This window comes from Macrobrachium nipponense, chromosome 39, assembly GCF_015104395.2.
Source record: "Macrobrachium nipponense isolate FS-2020 chromosome 39, ASM1510439v2, whole genome shotgun sequence".
In the NCBI taxonomy this organism is placed as follows: domain Eukaryota; kingdom Metazoa; phylum Arthropoda; class Malacostraca; order Decapoda; family Palaemonidae; genus Macrobrachium; species Macrobrachium nipponense.
In genome coordinates, this window is record NC_061099.1 from 60,539,443 (window position 1) to 60,560,197 (window position 20,755).

At 34.0% G+C, this 20,755-nt stretch overlaps 1 protein-coding gene across 1 annotated transcript in view; it reads left to right on the forward strand.

Annotated features, from left to right (window-relative positions):
- Positions 1-14,772: 14,772 nt before the first annotated feature.
- The window catches only part of LOC135210482 (glutamate receptor ionotropic, delta-2-like), a gene marked incomplete at its 3' end in the record, with an annotated part of 34,126 nt that continues 28,143 nt past the window's right edge, over positions 14,773-20,755 (forward strand). Inside the window, exons 1-2 of the mRNA XM_064243371.1 lie at positions 14,773-14,825; positions 15,252-15,341. Of these exons, the coding sequence (XP_064099441.1) occupies positions 14,773-14,825; positions 15,252-15,341 (143 nt within the window). The remainder of the gene's footprint in view (positions 14,826-15,251; positions 15,342-20,755) is intronic.

Here is a 20,755-nt window from a genome sequence, read left to right on the forward strand (position 1 = left end):
CTTGAAATATATTGTAATTCTGTTGTTATAATCAAAATTTAATTCTAGGAAACTTAGTTTCACGTCGATGCTACCATGACATTGAATCCACGATCAGTATTGTTTGGTACCTGAAAGTAATGAATCAATTCAGAATTATTAATCACACTACTGGACACTTTGGTTCTCATCCCATTCCAGCCAAAAGACGTGATGTCTTTTATGATTGACTTTATAGAGGTGTACTCAGATCCTTTCAAGTACCCATTGATTAATTAATTTGTTCTTGTTGGCGTCGCAACGACGAGGTTATTGACGCGCTGTACCCCTGTTCATATTCTCTTTCTTCGAACTTACTTTCCACCCTCTCCTAACAGTTGTTTCATAGTGCAGCTGCGAGGCTTTCCTCCTGTTGCACCTTTCAAAGCCTTTTACTGTCAGTTTCCGTTTCGGAGGTCCAAGCGCATGGCCTTTGGCCGAAATTCTATATCCTGCTCTGTTCTGTTCTGCATGACCGAAACTGGTTTGCTTAAATCCTAATATGTTGTCGAGGCTTCGATGAGTTGACGTTAATTGTAAGGCTTAGTACTGGTGATAGTTGTATCACCAAGCAAAAAGGCACGATGAAGTTCAGCAGTTCATTATGGACCTCTGTATGCTACCTATTCAGTGATAGAGTTACGACTGAAACTCCTACCAAATGCCATTCAGTTTCGAATATTTATATTGAAAGGTGCAAAAGGATTAATGGGCGCCCGCACGTTGGGGCACTTGCCCCCTGCCCCCTGAAATCCTGGAAAAAATTTATATATATATATATATATATATATATATATATATATATATATATTTATATATATATAATACCTTTATTACATTTAACTACATCACTGTTTTCCTTCTGTTCTACAGTATATTCTTTCAGTTTAAGTAAATAAAAAAGTATCCTTATTATATTATTCAGTATAAGCAAATATAAAGTATCCTTTATTATATTTTTTATAATATTTGTATGTAGTGTATAACGGCGTTATTCTTTTAAGAAATGTTTAATTACAGTCGAGCAGTGTATGGAACTACCTAAAAAAAAGTCAATGTAACTTTCTGTATTTTTTCGCTTATATACATTATGTAGTTTGCCACCACCCCCCCCCCCCCCCCCCCCCCCCCCCCCCCCTTGGAAAATATACTGTGGGTGCCCATGGAAGGATTCAATAAAAACTGAAAAGGATGTAATTCCATACTGCAACGCATGCAGAAAAGCTCTTAGTGAAATTTTTTTTATTTCAAAGTTTCTTAATATATTTTAGTGTCATTACGTAACCATGCCTGTCACATTTGAATGCTTTTCATGACTATTTGCCCCCCCCCTGACTTTCCTTTTCAACAGCCCCTGTATGTCAGCAGTCTTTTGATTTACTGATCTAGAAGGCTGTTAAGGAATTTGCTAGGGAAGTCTGTTGCATTCTTTGCAGCTTCTTGTCACTCCTCTCTCATCGCCTGTATTATATGTTACCCCCTGTCACTAAATGTGTATGTGTGCCTCGTAGGGAGGTAGTACCGTCAGTGCACCTTACGTGGTGCACTGTAGGCATTACATAAAATTCTTTGCAGCGTCCCATCGGTCCCTGTCTGCAACCTCTTTCATTCCTTTTACTGTACCTCCGTTCATATTCCATTTCTTCCATCTGACTCTCCACCCTCTCTAACAGCTATTTCACAATTCTATTGCGATGTTTTCTTTCTGTAACATCTTTCAAACCTTCTTAAGTCAATTTCCCTTTCAGCGCTGAATGGCTCATAGGTTCCAGCGGCCTGAATTATTTATTCCTATTCCTATGTATGTACATAGTCAAAGGAAACTCTTCGTAGTCATAGAACGAGAGATATCTTTACAAAGATGCAAAGGAGAGGGGGTTTCGAACATATCGAAAGAAGAGCAAGAAATATTCCGAAATATTGTTATTTACCTGTTATATTTTTCAAAATGTTGTAGCCACGATAATAATATACCTGTTATGGTCAAACGATTGTAGTCACATTTGTAATATAACTGTTATATGCCAAGAGGTTGTAGTCACGTTAGTAACATAGTACCTGTTATATTTGACAAAAGGTTGTAGCCGCTTCAGTAGCACCGTTCGAATATTCAGTAATTTCAACTCATATGGATGAATTATCTTTGTGCTATAAGAGACACTAATACGATTAAAAGACTTTCATTACATCTTAATTTACCGATGAATATTATCATTGGATAGATTGGTGTTTTGATATATCTTAAGGCTTTGAAGGAAGTGAACAAAGCAGAAAATAACTGACAGTATGTTTAGTAACGTAAATAGCTGTTTTTAATTCGGAGTGTATATTTAATCATTTGGGTGCTGCGCAACTTCTAATGAATGTCTGCCAGGTATTGATTACACGGTAGCTATTGCTGACGATGAATTTTGAAAGATTCTTGTTGAGTGCCATATTTTTTTCACTTTTCGTTAAGATTATAAAACGTTAATTATTCAGAACCATTCATTTCCCCCGTTCAGAACATTAAATCTTAACACTTTAGTAACAATAAGTAAATCCAGAGGGCGGTGATCCTGATTGACTGTCCTTCATTTGAAAGTTTTACTTCTTATACCTGTTGTGAACCTTACGAGTAAAAACTAATTTAATTTACGAGTGTCTTGAATTATTTTCTCTATATCCCTAAGTATATACTATTTTATGCTCGATGTTTAATCGCCATTCCAGATTTAAAAGTTTAATAATGAAATATTTTAAGCAACATTATATTTTTTTCGGGAATAATTATTTTGCTTACGTTCATTCTAATCCCTAAAAATATATTACTTTATGCTCGACGTTTAATCGCCATTCCAGATTTAACAGCTTGAAAATAAAGTATTTTAAGTGGTATTATTTTTGTTCAGAAATAATTATTTTGCTTACTTTCATTCTAATCTCAAGACATTGAAAGCATGTGATGCTACCTGCTTTATGCCCAAGTCTCTCGAATATCACCCAATTTCAACTAAACACCGATGGGGAGACCGGATACAAAAGGCAACGATCTTATTGTAAAGTGTCTTTATATTTACTAGTTCTTTATTTATTTATTTATTTATTCATTCATTTATTGCTTCCAAAATAAACCTGACAGGGGCTTCTGCTGGAGCCATTAATATCGGCACTTCAAAAACCATGGTGTGTTATTCACTTTTCAGAGCCCATAAAAGTAACCACATTCCTGCTGAAGTGCCTTGTCGTCACACTAACCACTGCCTGTCTATCCAGAGGCCTTGTAGCTTACTCAGGGAGTAAGCCTACAAACTAAATTGTTGTTCTTGTTGTTGCTTACTCGGGAAGTAAGCCTACAAACTACTTTATTGTTGTTGTTGTTCTTGCAGTTGTTATTGTTGAGGGGTAGGAAAGGCCTATGGGAAAGCCTAAAAAGGTCTGAAAAGGTGTTTTGCATTGAGTTTTATACGGGAATTTTAGGACAGGATATTTATGATTTATTTAATAGGATGAAAATGTAAAACAATAATGTTAAACAGTACAGAACAATTATTTCCAATAAAATGTAGCTTATTTATTTTAATTTTCGTCGGTGAAACAACGTCCAGTTCGACCGTAGATTTTAGCACACGCCCCAAGTAAGCTGGAGGTCTGATCACACCATGTATTTCTTTTTCTGGTGAATTGTGGAATAGTCTTGCTGGTAGTATAGCTGTTGTTAATGACAAGTCTTCTTAGCTTGAAAGAAGTCGCAGTACAACTTTCATGTCCCCTGCATCATTACCTCAAATTTTTTTCGTTTGTGTTGTTGATTCTTTAATCATCCTCATAACTTTGATCTTCTGAGGTTATCTGAGCTGATGATTCCTTATCAAAGTCAGCTTCTGAACCTCCAGTGAACACATATTATACCGATTTCGTTGTTTAGATAAATGTAATATGTCGCAGTATGTTAAAAATGCAAAATAACCTAATCATAAAAATGATGTGTTGGTGTTCGTCAAATATACAAATATCATACCTTGCAATAAAACCATTCGCTGAAATTAAGTGCTAGGAGTATGTAATTTTTCTGTTTTTATCTTAATAGCTTTTACAATGAAATATAGATAAATACGATTTACGCCAAATCTTGCACATAAAGAAGTTTGGAAAAAATATTGCACAGATTGTTATGACTCTTTTGATAACATCCTTATCGATTATATAATAGATATAAATGATATATATATATATATATATATATATATATATATATATATATATATATATATATAATTATATATATATATATATATATATATATTGCCAGGATATTCATTTGTCATTTTAAAGCAGAATATTTTTAAAAATTCAAATAACAGAAACATACTTTTCTGATTATAAAGTATGTGTAGTTTGCTTTAACAATTTTAAAAATTTCGGCCAAACTATAAAGTAATAATATTATGTATATTCATCTTTTTGTACCCTTTTAACCTCTTATTTTATAATAAGCTTTCTTAATATACTTAATTATTAAGCGAGGAAAAGAACATCGTTGTTCATTCCCAAATGTTCTCAGTTCTTCCAAATAATGCTCTCATCCCTAGTTTACAATGAAGAAATGGATAAATATTTTCGTTTACCAACACCGCTCGTAGGACTTGATTACGTTTGTCATAAGTGTACTTTTAGAAACCTGAATTAATTCGAATGTAGACTCCATTTGCCACTTTTGCAACTATCATGACTTATTGGATCGTTGTATACTAAGATAAAAAAAAAGATAGTCACTAAACTTGAATAAGTGATTTACGCGAATCAGTTCTTTCCTCCATAATTATCACATCTTTTCGAGGTGATCAATAGACATATCGATAATGCATGACACACACAGCGTTAGTTGGGAGAATGTGCAAACTTGGGCTATAAAAAGTCCCCTCTTAACCTGCCGGTGTCAGTCGTCACGACACTAGTACACCGCTCGGAGGCGAAGACACCAGTCTACAAGGAGCGCAGTAGTGATTCTCATTTCTGCGACCTGGACTCCTGCAAGTAAGAATGTTTCTTAATTTAACGTTACTTTGTAGCTTATGTTTTTTTTTTTATCCTGTTCACAGCATTTCCTTACTTTATTCTGAGGAGCGGTGATTTGATTTACTTATAAAAGTAGATTCGTCTTTGATGATTATTTTTGGGAGACGGTAGTTTTCACATCTTTGCTTCATAACATTTTTTGCTGTTGCCTCATGTGTGACTGTAATTTTATTCCACGGCAACTAGAAGAGTTTAAGTTTATGGCAGAAGATTTATATGGATAATCAAGAAGATATAGCAGTCTTTTAGTTTTCCGCACAAAATATGTACACACAAGTATGCATAAATAACCCACACAAACATTATATATATATTAGTGTGTGTGTGTGTGTGTTTATATAAAGAAGACATTTGTCTTAAATTGTTCTGAGTGCTATATATATATATATATATATATATATATATATATATATATATATATATATATATATATATATATATATATATATATATTAGTTTCAAATGAATAATTTTTCACGTAAACCTAAGCCTTATCAACTGAACCATGGAGATGGAGTTTGCACACCCCTATGCAGTTCCCAGCGGCAGTTTTGGAAAGCTTCAGAAAAACTTTGGAGATATTTGTATGCTAAAATTTGGATCTCTTTGCAAACCACATTCTGATACTGAAAAATCCGAGTTTGATAGTGCATTGCTATTTCACGAACTTCCTTTGATTATCTTTATTTTATTATGTTCATTTCTCTCTGACCTAATATTATCATTGACCAAGATATATGGGTTCCATAAACAGCGCAATCACACGGAATCATAATTATCACCATTTATCAAAATATCGAAGAGTAATACTTTCTTCCCACAGGAATATGATTTAAAACTTTTGAAAACCAGAGAATGAGGTTCGTTGCGCTCTCTCTCTCTCTCTCTCTCTCTCTCTCTCTGTATGTGATAAAGGTGATATATTAGATGATAAGAAATGAATAAGTACTACGACTATACCTCAGCCAAGCTGTGAAATTATCGTAAACCAGAGGCTGAATAAGAACTTCAGACTCATTTGGGAAATTTCACAAAATCAGGATTAGGTCTGGTAAAATTCTAGAGTATTATAATGAAGTCTTAGAATTTTTTCCCCCTTACCTGGATACTGGGTTACTCATCCTTAATTCCATGTTCAGGCGCAGACAAAGAGCGTATAAAAGATATAGTGTCACAGTTAAGATCATTTTTATTTCTTGCAATCCACATCTGCCCCATAGCGAAAGGCCCCATTATGAGAAAAATCAGTCAATATTGAACATTTCCTTGGCACCGTAACTTCTGTTGTCAAATAGCTATCGTCGTCGAGACGGAGATAAAACCGATTTTGCTGATTTTAACAGTATATTACAATAGAAAAGATAACAGTAACATAGAATTTTTTTCTGGGTTGAGGCGTATTTTCTAATTCTTGATACCGTCCGTTCATTTACCTGGTATTTAAATTATTCCAAATATTCCCTGAAGATCAGGAGACCTATGGCGGTCCGGTTCAGTTGTCGTTTTTTCTGCCCCTCCAAGCAGTGGGACTCATCTCTGGCCCTTTTCCTTATCTCAGTAGCCTTCCCTGTTTTGCCCTGTTTTGAAGGCAGGTTTATCGATTCCTCTGATGTTAAATCATCCGTGTTTCATCTCTCTCTTTTAGGTCAGGGTTGAATAAAATAGTAGTATTAGTTGGTGGTCACTTTCTGCTGTGGTAAAAAAGATAATAATTTAGAAAAATTAAAATCGTGCCGGTGGTGATGGCAAATGAAATCATTTTCTTTAAATTCTTCATATCATAACAAGTAGTCACTTTCTGGAAATCACCAAGCAATCACCATTATTATTATTATTTTTTTTTTTTTTTTTGTCGGACGTTCCTGGTCTAACTTACTTAACATTTTAACACTAAAACTCATAATATGACTATTACTTACTATAACTGCTTTTTCCAGTAACCAGAACGAAAGTAAATAACTAGAGAGGCTAAGAAAAATCTGGATCAAATGCCCAATTTCGTGAAAAAAACATGCAATGAATTACTTGAGATGTAAGAAAAAATAATGGCCATCTCGTTCGGAGCTGAAAGATCATTTGCTTCTTACTTATTACAATGACGATAATCTTGTATAGGAAAACATTCTAGGATATTTACCGGTAGCTTTCTGCGTCATCTGACGAATCCTTCCGAGAACCTAAAATAACCACTCGGCGAAATCTTCTAAATACTTTGTTATCAGCACCACCCCGAGGGAAAGAATGGGCTAGTAACAGAACTGCTTTAGTTTCAGAATAAAGATGGAAAATCTACGCTCAAACAGACCCGAGGTGCTCACAGCGCGCGCCCATCTGGTGTGGCTTTGGTTTCAGGGGCGTTCGGCGCAGAATATCTCTTACGAAACTGGAGTCAGCACCACCACGGTTTACAGATGGGTACGCAGGTGGCAGAGGGAGGGTCACATTTACACAAAGCGACGAAACGGACGACCTAAGACTTTCAAGTCGAGTGATTGTCATGTTGTGATGCAATAAAGAGAACAAGGACGCATACAATGAGTTTCTTGAAATCATGAATCATTACTATTAAGATTTAGTTTGTGAGAAGGTTATGTTACGAAGGCTCCGTATTATGAGATGAGGGAGAATGACAACGTAAGATATAATTATTCTTTTCATAGAGACTCATCACTATCCTAGTTACATATGTGACAATTCCATCTGTAGGGCGAAAGTCAGGATTCCATGGAGTCAGCCGTCAGCAGTTGTGGGGTGACTGATCCAGCATTCTGATTTGTTGAGGAGTGGGAACAAAGAGGCATTTCTATACGCATGAGAGTGACACTCCCTCTACTGGGACGAATGCCGCAGCCATAAGGCTTGAATAACTGTGAAGAATGAAAAGAAATACTACCCAGTCCTAGGCAATATACGCCTAATTCTCTAGGTTTAGATTTACTGTATGAGATGACGTTACATAGATTAGCAATAAAAGATCTCGTAGGCGAATGCAGGGCAATTCGAGATTGAGTACACTTACGTAAAGAGGGCTGGTGGAAAAAAAAAAAATTTAAATCGTCAATAGAGATGACAGAAAGTCATTGACGAGAAGGATGGTCATATGATGAGAGAAAATGGAATCCTAAGAAACAAGAAAATTAATTGAGAAGGATCAGATGGTATGCTGTTAACTACAACAGGTAAAAAGGTCATTCTAAATTATCTAAACGATCTAAATTCAGTAAGCTTTTAGAGAGGAAATGAGAAAAACCATAAGAAGAAGCTTTCCAAGTAGAACTGGATCCCCGTGGGGAGGGTAGTGATGTCAGTGCTCCTCATGCGGTGCACTGTAGCATTACAAAGCTCATTATAGTGTCCCCTAGCTTCAACCCCTTTCATCCCTTTTACTGTACCTCCATTCATATTCTGTCTTCCATCTTGTTATCCGCCCTCTTCTAACAATTGTTTCATGGTGCGACTGTGAGGTTTTCCCTTTCAGCGCTGAATTGGCTTATGCTCATAGATCCCAGAACTTGGCCTTTGGCCAAAATTCTGTATTCTATTCCATTTCTGAATGAGATGAGAATGGGTGTTACTAGATCTTTCCATCTGAAAGCCAAACAGATGATACGAAAGCAGAGAGTTGAAGTCAGTGTGTGTGTGTGTTTGAAGGAGGTCAAAGTAAAAGAATACTTTAGCCACAGTGGGCGTAAAACCAATAGGAGGGTTCTTTGACAGATTAAAGTGGGCGTGGCCACTCTTCTTAGAAATACTAGATCGAACCAGTGTATATCTCTACACGGGAATAATAAAGAATTGAAAGTCCAGTGTAAATATGCAAAACACATGTGCCTCTTTAAAGGCACACACATCTTAGAAGCGGACCTTCCAATCTCATGACGCAATCCTTCCAAGAATTGCTACTGTTTACCTCTGGCAAATATTTTCTTTAGAATAATGACAAATCAGAAGTATCCAGTTTCCAAATTCTCAACACGAGAGAAATATTGGTCTTTGAGTTTGCCCATTCAGAGATACTTTCTATACGCACTTTGATAACCTGTCACACTCTCAGGTGAGATTAGAAGGAACTTCTAAAGAGCCTAAGAAGGAAAGGGAGACATTTCTTGATGGGTAGACTCCTCCTCTTATAGTACCTGGTTAGGGCAAGAGGGAAGATTCGGAAGTCACTGATGAAAAGATGGGAACAACCATATAAAGCAACTAACCCTTGAGGAAAACCACTGGGAAAGTAGCAGATAAAATGAATCTTAAGACGAAAAATAAATCATTGGGAAGACATATGGCTAACATTGCATTATGGTAGACCTTCTCAGAGACCTTGGAGATATTGTAGAACTAGAACTGTCACAGGATTCTTGAAGTTCTTGACAGACGGCCAGACATGAGCAGGGCTGGGATTATTGCCAGTTAATCTTGACTCACAAACTGTACTGATTTCCATAAAGAAATATATTATAAAAGCCTACTGTCATATCACCCTTGGTAAAAAAAACCGTAATAGTGCGTGATCTAGCGTGTAAAAAAATGTTCAAGCGGTTAGAAAGGGAAAGATATTACAAAATACCAAGGAAAATTCTCCAACAAAACTTGAAAAAACACTGAAGGGTGTCACAGGCCCTCTAGTGTAGCTAGTATTTAGAAATTTCAGGATCCTGTGTACTTTATTGTACGAAAATAACACAGATTAGTTGAAAGCTCAAGTAACAAGATCAGACACAGTGGAATCGGTCAGTCAGGATTCAGAGAAGAACAAGGCTACAAAAAGGTATTTTCTTAGAGGATGAAGCAGCTGTAACACTACTGAGCTGACAGAGGTAGAAAGCCATAAATGTAGAGCTTTACGAAGAAGGGTTTGAGTAAGGAGGAGAGCTGTTTCGAAAGTTTGAAGTCAGAATAGTTATTTCCATCTTGCTAAGGTATTCTTAGCTCTTCAAAATTTAGTTTTCAGGTATTCCATGTAGCCTATGAGACAGTAAGGGGCAGAGCAAAGTGAAAATAAGTGAACGTGGCTAGCAATAATTCTGGAAAGCATAGGCAAAGAACAAGGTAAGTAGAATCAAGTATATATATATATATATATATATATATATATATATTATATATATATATATATATATATGATTTATAATGTCTAGATCCCCTCAACAAATACCAATATGTGGTTATCAAAAGGCCAGATTCCGGGAAACGGAAATAATAATTCTCTCAGAGAAATTAAAGTTAAAATATTAACAGGCCACCAATGAACTCAGTCAAAATGTCTTTGATGGTTGGCAACCAGAGTGTATAAGGGAAGGAGTGGAAAGTGAAGAACAATATTATGCCCACAGAAATCTTGTAAGACCAGTTTTCAAAATTAGGAACAAAGGAAAATTCAAGGTGTCTGATTGTTTGTTCATGTCATTCTGAAACTAATATGAAAAAAAAGTTGATTTTTTCCAAGGCACTCAGATTAGAAAAGTTAACATCTCTCCGTACATTTCATCCAGTCCTGGAAAGAGCTTAGCTGTTCGGCATACTATACATTCAAATCCCCAAACATTGGATGTCCATGTATGGGCAAATAGCTGGCAAAACCGAATAGCATAGGTTAATTATTAGAAATAAATGAGCCAAGTAGGATATAACGCCAGCAACTTTTGAGTAACATGATTCAGAAATGCAGATTTTAAGGCCCTTTAGTACAGTAAACTGCGTGCACATCACACCCTTCAAGAAGAGGTTCTACTTACGTTGGCCTGTAGAAAAGAAGGTTACAGAGGAAGTGTGAAGGGGTACCATTCAGGACAGCAAATACTGGTGTAATGGATTATAAAAGATGCAAATCTATCACTAGATAGATGATACCCTTTCATGGGACGAACCACCATTGCAGGCTGACTCGTCTACCATTGTCAAGAGAGACGCGATCAAACCTGAGGATTCTTTGCATTCTTTTATGCCAGGTATTTGGGGTCAGTCGTATTATAAATGTCCATAATGCTTGTTTTTAAAGGTAGAAAGTTCTTTAGTGTTTCAGCTATGGAGAAAATTGAAATTTAAAAAGTACTAAGTTTTGCACAGAGATGTCAAGGAAAATATGGAGGATATAGAATTCTGAGAAGAACAAAGGGATGTGTTTATTATGGATGTTGGAAGAAAGTGAATAATAACCGTCATGAGAGAGAGAGAGAGAGAGAGAATTCAGAAGTGGAGTATCCTAGGCACTTTTGACATGTGTAATATTAATACTCCTATGGGCAGTCTATATGTACATGTATATATGCTTTTATACAGGCTTTCTCTCATTTTTTAAAGTGTTAATGCTCATATGGTTTCTATAACTTATTACTAACACTTCAGACAGTTCACGGCTGAAGTAAGTCTTGAAGGAGTAAACAAAATCTGCAGATATGCTACCAGAAACATTTTTATCCAAGCTGACAATTATTTCAGCCATTATTCCAATTCCATTATCAGAACTGCACTACATTTACTATGGAACTACATCTAATATATTAAGAATACTACATCTGATATATTGAGGAATACTGCTAAAAGATTGATTAAAAAAAGAAACCAAAATGAAAATTTGACATATTTCACAATTTAGAGCTTCGACCATTTGCAGTTACGCTTCCTCGAATTTGAATCTGAAACTACATGATTCCAGATACATTGATTCCAGACTCCGTGGATCCCCCAAGGGCGACCTGCTTCCCACCCATCACAAGGGCGACCACCAGTGTCCAACATTGCACATATTAAGAAGCTTCCAGCTTCCTCGCCATTCAGACTTGCTAACTACTCTGATCCCAGCTTCCCTGGATCTTCAAGGGGCGACGATGTGTCGCGTCACAAGGCTGGACATAGGCTGGGTGGCTATTATCAATTGTCATTCATTTGTACCACAGGAAATTCGATTATAATTTCTTTAGGAATCGATGCACGCAGCACATACAGCTGAATTTGTGGCCAGCTTTAAGAATATACACTCATATCTGATGTACATAATTGGAAGACAATTTTGTTTTCAAAATTAAATATCATTACGAACCTTGAGTACATTACGTGGCTGGATATTTACAGTGATTTGGAAAATCTTAATTGTGAAATTTTGGTAAACGTATTGTGGATAAATTCCTCGACTTCCAAAATGGCCTATAGCGCCTCAGTGGCGTGATCGGTATGGTCTTGGCCTGCCACCTCCGTGGCCGTGAGTTCGATTCTCGGGCATTCCATTGAGAGGTGAGAGATGTGTATTTCTGATGATAGAAGTTCACTCTCGACGTGGTTCGGAAGTTACGTAAAGCCGTTGGCCCCGTTGCCGAATAACCACTGGTTCCATGCAACGTAAAAAAAAAAAAAAAAAGAGCACCATACATACATACCAAAAGGGCCTTATTGGACTCCCTTGCTCCTTATCATGTCGATGAATAACTTTTCCCTTTCTTTTACATCGTCATCGTGAATTGCCGCTTTTTATTACAAAGTCTTTTCAGCATTTCAATCATTTTCTTTATTAAATTTGAAGATATTTTCATGTCACCATCAATGAAAATCTTTTATCACTGAAGTGTGATTAGATTTCCTTGTTATTGTTGTAAGTTCATGCAGAGTTCTTGTTTTCATATCCAGTTTCAGCGTATTAAAAAAAAAATGCTAATTTTCGTGTCCTGCTGAGCTTGGGTTGGGTGGAAATTTTCTTTATTATTATTTTTTTCTTAATTTTTCACCCTCTCCTAGCACTTGATTCATTATGCAACAGCGAGGTTTTCCTCCTGTTACACCTTTCAAACCCTTTACTGTCAATTTCCATTTCAGCGCGGAATGACCTCATAGGTGCCAGTGCCTTGTCCTTTGGCCTGAATCCTAAACTCAACTCAACTCATTCTTAGTGATTTCCTATCATATTATTTGCTTAGCAAAGGTAACTTACATTTCTGGTCATTCATTAAATTTTGTAACATTTAATCAACTATATATTCTCCTTAATCATTCATAAAGCTATTTGATATCCACTAATAAATAAAGCTTTGTCCATTCATTAGCAAAGAGTACAATATAAGGAACAATAATCCGAACGATAAAGCCAGATCTTATTCATGGACCAGTCTCATATCTTTGCCACGTTATTTTTTCCAAGATGCGATTATAACCCTTCAAGTATGTAATGAGTATCATCAATCAATAAACGCATGAACGTAAAAGTCAACATTCACGTTTTCACATCGATATACGAATATACATTATTGGGAAAAACTATCACGAGATTATATACAATGTTCTAAGGGGTCCATAATAATAAGAATGTGAAAAGTTCGTGCATAATTTATAAACACTTTATAAAAGTTTCGAGCCCTTCCCTGGGTTCATCTTCGGTCCAAATGAATGATTATTTCTGATGATAGAAGTTCACTCTCGACGTGGTTCGGAAGTCACTTAAAGCCGTTGGTCCCGTTGCTGAATAACCACTGGTTCCATGCAACGTAAAAACACCATACAAACAAAATAATGACTGATTAAACAAAACATGCAGTACTGAGGTGAACCTGAAAACAATATACAGAATCGCTGGAGATTGTTGACGCCAATAGTTAGCTCGTATATTAATAGAGGAGAGGAAATTGCCTACTTGGAGTTAACTGCCCTCTTTCTTCATCACCTCTTAGCTACATATACGAGCTAACTACCGGCGTCAATCATCCCCAGCGACTCTATATTGTTTTCAAGTTCACCTCAGTACTGCATGTTTTGTTTTATCATACATTTGGAGTGAAGATGAACCCAGGGAAGGGTTCGGAAGATTTTAAAAATGTTATGTACGAACTTTTAACATTCTTATTATTATGGACCCCATAGAACAATATACATAATGCTCAAAGTGTTGGTAAGTTGAGTTTTGACATTATATATATATATATATATGTGTGTGTGTGTGTGTGTGTGTGTGTAATTGTGTGTGTGTGTGTATGTGTGTGTGTTCTCTATATGTTCAGTTTTTATTCTTTTCCTTTCAGGATGCTGCTGTCCCTCCTATTCTTCGTAGTCATACTATTGCCCGGTGACACAGAAAGCATTGAAACGGGAATAACGAAAGCAACTTATGCAGAAGATATCGAGCTCGCTTTTCCAGTTGAAGCTGGAAGAAGAAATGCCCAAGAAATTCCGCCCACAGTAGACGCGTCGACTGTGACGAAGAGCACCCACTCCCAATTGGGTGACATGATTTGGCAAACCGTTGAGAAACTGGCAGATGGATGTCACTTTGTGCTCGTGACGTCTGATTCTCATCGTGCTTTCTTGGGGCAAATTATCAGGTGAGGGATGAGTGCTAGGGAGTTCGTTTCGTTTTTTTTTTTCTTGGAAAGAAAATGAGAATCTTTTATATTTTTCTTTCGTTGCTAGTATGTATAAACCACTCGATTGGTTTCTTTCAACGTCGAAAAATGATGAGACTAAATGGGCTTTGCTTCTTCTATTTTAACATTGCCTTTTCTGATCGTATATTCTCGTTTTCGAAAAGATCATTGGCCCTTCGCAATGGCTGAAATGAATTATTTACTTGCATACAAACGCAAATATGTAAGCAAAGAAAACAGAAAAAATATTTTAAAATGTAGAGAACCGAGTGATAAGAAAATTAATTGAAAATCAATATATTTTGAACTAGGAATATTCCATCCATTCCTGTATTAATTCATAGCAGCTTATATGCTGGAAGGAAATAGGAAAGGTTACGATCTGAAAGTAATTTTAAATGATCAGTAAGGAAAAACTTGACACTGCATTTTTATAAGAATTGAACTGACAGTCATTGTCATAGTCAGAAACTGAAAACATCCTAAAGTTGGAAGTGTAAAGATAGAGACTAGGCTTTGAGTACTGGATATATTTTTATATATATATATATATATATATATATATATATATATATATATATATATATATATATATGTAATGTATATATATATATATATATATATATATATATATATATATATATATATATATATATATATATAGCACTAATATTAAGTTAATAATGTATCTGTAACTCAAATTTACACGAAATATTCTTTAGGCACACTTTATTACTCGCTCGTCTGGATCCTTCACAGGAAATTCGTTGGACTGCTTTGCAACCTTTTTTGGTGATTGATCGCAAATAAAGGATGCTAGCTATAAAGAAGAATCCGGAAAGCCATTTACGGGGAATCTACCACTGTCTGTCGAGTGTATGTCATTGATCTTACAGTTAACGAAAACAACACAGTACTCGAGTAAGTATGAAAAATTATACTTCCTTTCAGAAGTTCCCCCCAACAAAAAATCATTACTAAATTCGTTTGTTGATATAAATATATAGTATCTAATAGATATATATAATATAATACTATAATATATATTATTAATATTATATTTTACATATATATATATATATATATATATATATATATATATATATATATATGATTATATATTTTATACATACATACATATATATATATATATATATATATATATATATATATATATATATAGTATATATATATATATATATATATATATATATATATATATATATATATATATATATACTATATATATATATATATATATATATATATATATATATATATATATATATATATATGTATATATGTATGTATATGTGTGTGTGTAGGTATTATATGGATTACGGAAAAGATATATATATATATATATATATATATATATATATACTATATATATATAATATATATATATATATATATATATATATATATGCCACGAAGGAAAATAAACGACTGAGTATCCGCAAGACCTTTCGACATTGAAACGTCCTTTACTAAGCAGATGAACTGACATACATGAGGAAAAAGACAATACAAGAAGATTCGTATAACTGACAGATAGGGATTATAAAGAGATTAGTACCTAGAATCCGACACACCTGGAAGATGAGTAACCTTCCCAAACAAGCATAAACAATGGGTGCAATTAAAAATTTAAGACAATCATCTCAGATACCAGGACAAGACAATTAAAGGATTATAGGTGACAGCTATTCAGAACTTTGGTAAACAAAACCACATTCACAATACATATTCTCTATACATTTTAGACATACATTACAACAAAGATAACTCTAAGGCAACTAATTTGTATTTAAGTCTATAATTATATCTTTGAGGTCATTCTTAAACATGTTACAAATACAAGGGTCTAAATGAAAAAGGCCACTACTAATATTGAAATTACAATGAAAAGTAAGATGTATTAAAGCAGATTCTAAAAGATTTTGTGATAAGACATCTATTGACCTTGCAATTACTGAACTACCAACCCAATTTATTCGGTAGTTGTTTTCACTTAAATGAATGAATATTGCATTAGATGTTTGCTCAGTTTTTACAGAATATCTATGCTGGCTTAGCCTTACTTCTAGGCCCTTGCTAGACTGTCCGAGATAAAATGAAGGACAATCCATACATGGAATTTTATATATTATGTTGTTGCTTTCTCTGGGGCCATTTTTATTAACATTCCTTTTAGTGTATTATTATAGGAAAAAACAAGGTTGACATTAAGAGCTTTTAACAATGATTTAATGGTTTCAAATCCGTTAAAATAAGGCAAACTGAGAATGTTCTTAGAATTTTCTTTCTGCGTGTTACTTACACTATAAAACGTTTTGTGGGCTTTATTATAACAAATATCTAATATATGTGAAGGTTAGCATAAATCTTTCCCTATTTTTCTTATGTATTCAATTTCTTGATCCAAATATTGTGGACTGACAATGCGCAATGCTCATAAAAACATGGAAGAAAAAATTGATATTTTTATGTTAAGATGGTGGCCTGAGAAGAAATGAACATAAGTTAAGTTGTAGGTCGGTTTCCTATAAATACTGAATTTACATTGAAATGGTTCTCTATGTATCAAAACATCTAAGAAAGGGATGCAATTGTCTTTTTCTAATTCTAGAGTAAACTTAATCGATGGTACCTGGTTATTTAATTTAGAGAGTAAATCATTTACATCAATACCGACATGCAGAACAGCTAAAATATCATCAACATAACGATACCACTTTACAGGAATATAAATGATATTAGGTAAGTAGCGTTTTTCAAAGAATTCCATGTACAAGTTTGAGAGTAGTGGTGATAAAGGATTTCCCATTGCCATGCCAAATATTTGTTGATAAAATTCACCATTGAATGTAAACTTACAATCACAAATGCACAAACTCGTGAGTGAAATAATGTGACTTATAGGTAGAGGTAATTCATGCTGAGTTAGTTCATTACTAAGATATTCAAAAATAGAGTCTATAGGGACTTTAGTAAAAAGAGAACGTACATCAAAACTAACGAATCTATTAGTAGGTCAAAGAGCAATTTTGTTTAATTTATCAACTAAATCTAGAGAATTATATATATGAGAATCGGAGATGGTTCCAAGGAAAGGGGACAAGATCTTAGTGATATATTTCGAAAGTATATACGAAATTGAACCAACAGTACTGATAATAGGCTGCATAAGGTTATTTTCTTTGTGCATTTTGACTAATCCGTACAAGTAAGGTAGCGATGTGATGTTGAAACAGCACATAGCAGCCGCCAAGCAAGAAGAGAAGGAAAAATTCAAGGAACTGGAAAAAACAAGGATCTTTTTCAATCATTCCATGCCAGCTGATTATAAACTTTCGAAATATATCACTAAGATCTTGTCCCCATCTCCGATTCTCATATATATAATTCTCTAGATTTAGTTGAAAAATTAAACAAAATTGCTCTTTGACCTACTAATAGATTCGTTAGTTTTGATGTACGTTCTCTTTTTACTAAAGTCCCTATAGACTCTATTTTAGAATATCTTAGTAATGAACTAACTCAGCATGAATTACCTCTACCTATAAGTCACATTATTTCACTCACGAGTTTGTGCATTTGTGATTGTAAGTTTATATTCAATGGTGAATTTTATCAACAAGTATTTATCATGGCAATGGGAAATCCTTTATCACCACTACTCTCAAACTTGTACATGGAATTCTTTGAAAAAACGCTACTTACCTAATATCATTTATATTCCTGTAAAGTGGTATCGTTATGTTGATGATATTTTAGCTGTTCTGCCTGTCGGTATTGATGTAAATGATTTACTCTCTAAATAAATAACCAGGTACCATCGATTAAGTTTACTCTAGAATTAGAAAAAGACAATTGCCTCCCTTTCTTAGATGTTTTGATACATAGAGAAACATTTCAATGTAAATTCAGTATTTATAGGAAACCGACCTACAACTTAACTTATGTTCATTTCTTCTCAGGCCACCATCTTATCATAAAAATATCAATTTTTTCTTCCATGTTTTTACGAGCATTGTGCATTGTCAGTCCACAATATTTGGATCAAGAAATTGAATACATAAGAAAAATAGGGAAAGATTTATGCTATCCTTCACATATATTAGATATTTGTTATAATAAAGCCCACAAAAAGTTTTATATTGTAAGTAACACGCAGAAAGGAAATTCTAAGAACATTCTCAGTTTGCCTTATTTTAACGGATTTGAAACATTAAATCATTGTTAAAAGCTTTTAATGTCAACCTTGTTTTTTCCTATAATAACACACTAAAAGGAATGTTAATAAAAAATGGCCCCAGAGAAAGCAAAAACATAATATATAAAATTCCATGTATGGATTGTCCCTCATTTTATCTCGGACAGTCTAGCAAGGGCCTAGAAGTAAGGCTAAGCCAGCATAAATATTCTGTAAAAACTGGGCAAAAATCTAATGCAATATTCATTCATTTAAGTGAAAACAACCACCGAATAAATTGGGTTGGTAGTTCAGTAATTGCAAGGTCAAGAGATGTCTTATCATGAATTATTTTAGAATCTGCTTTAATACAACTTACTTTTCATTGTAATTTCAATGTTAGTCGTTGTCTTTTTCATTTAGACCCTTGTTTTTGTAACATGTTTAAGAATGACCTCAAAGATATAATTACAGACTTAAATACAAATTAGTTGCCTTAGAGTTATCTTCGTTGCAATGTATGTCTAAAATGTATTGAGAATATGTATTGTGAATATGGTTTTGTTTACCAAAGTTCTGAATAGTTGTCACCTATAATCCTTTAATTGTCTTGTCCTTGTTTCTGAGATGATTGTCTTAAACTTTTAATTGCACCCATTGTTTATACTTGTTTGGGAAGGTTACTCATCTTCCAGGTGTGTCGGATTCTAGGTACTAATCTCTTTATAATCCCTATCTGTCAGTTATACGAATCTTGTATTGTCTTTTTCCTCATGTATGTCAGTTCATCTGCTTAGTAAAGGACGTTTAAACATCGAAAGGTCTTGCGGAAACTCCGTCGTTTATTTTCCTTCGTGGCACATATCTTTATTTATAGATTTATCACGTTCCTAACTTTCGTGATTCAGTTATACATACATACAGTATCATTATATATATATAATATATATATATATATATATATATATATATATATATATATATATATATATATATATGTATATAAATATATATATATATATATATATATATATATATATATATATATATATATATATATATATATATATATATATATATATATCATATATATATATATATATATATATATATAATATAATATAGATATATATTGTATATATATGTACATATATATAATAGATATATAATATATAGATATAATATATATATATGTATATGTGTATATATATAATATATAATATATATAATATATTATATATATATATATATATAACCTATATATATATATATGTGTGTGTGTGTGTGTGTGTGTGTATATATATATGTATATATATATATATATATATATCTATATATATATATATATATTTATATGTTACATATAAATATATATATATATATATATATATATATATATATATATTATATATATAATAATATATATAAATATATATATAAATATTATATATATAATGCATTTATATATGTATGTATGTATGTATGTATGTGTGTGTGTGTGTGTGTGTGTGTGTGTATGTGTATGTAACAAAATGCAAGGGGTGTGGGAGAATTTGGCAAACGGCGTATACATGATGCACCCTGTTTAAGTGTTAAACTGTCAGTGTTTGTCTACTTCGCCAAATTCCAATTTGGAATGTTGACTAGAATGTGGAGAACTTGCTCCAGCAATCATTGAAGAGTAGAAGATGCAGATTTTGTGAAGCTGTAAGAAACAGAATTACCTTGAAAGACCAACAAGGATCTTGTGTATGGGCCTAAAGGGTAAGGCCACACTGGATGCGGGAAGCGTCGAGGTGCAGGCACGACTTGGGCGGGAGAGCAGCATCAAAACGACACATGGCCACACCAGAAACGCCACCCTCCCTCCCACGCGTCACTCTCTGCGGTCAAAGATATACTTCTGTGCAAATAAGTCATTGTAATGTTTGGATAGGAAAATGCCTTTAACAGAAATCCTAAGTGTCACACTTGACGGTAGACTCCCTATGGCCCAACGGTCTTTTGATTCTTTGCTTGCAATAGTAGAAGTCAGTCCCACAAAACAAACGACGCACCATAGACAGCGCATCTATCCCGATGTATCTTTCAGGAAGTAGTAACCTTATTGGTAATGAATTTTTGATGATAAAAGGTT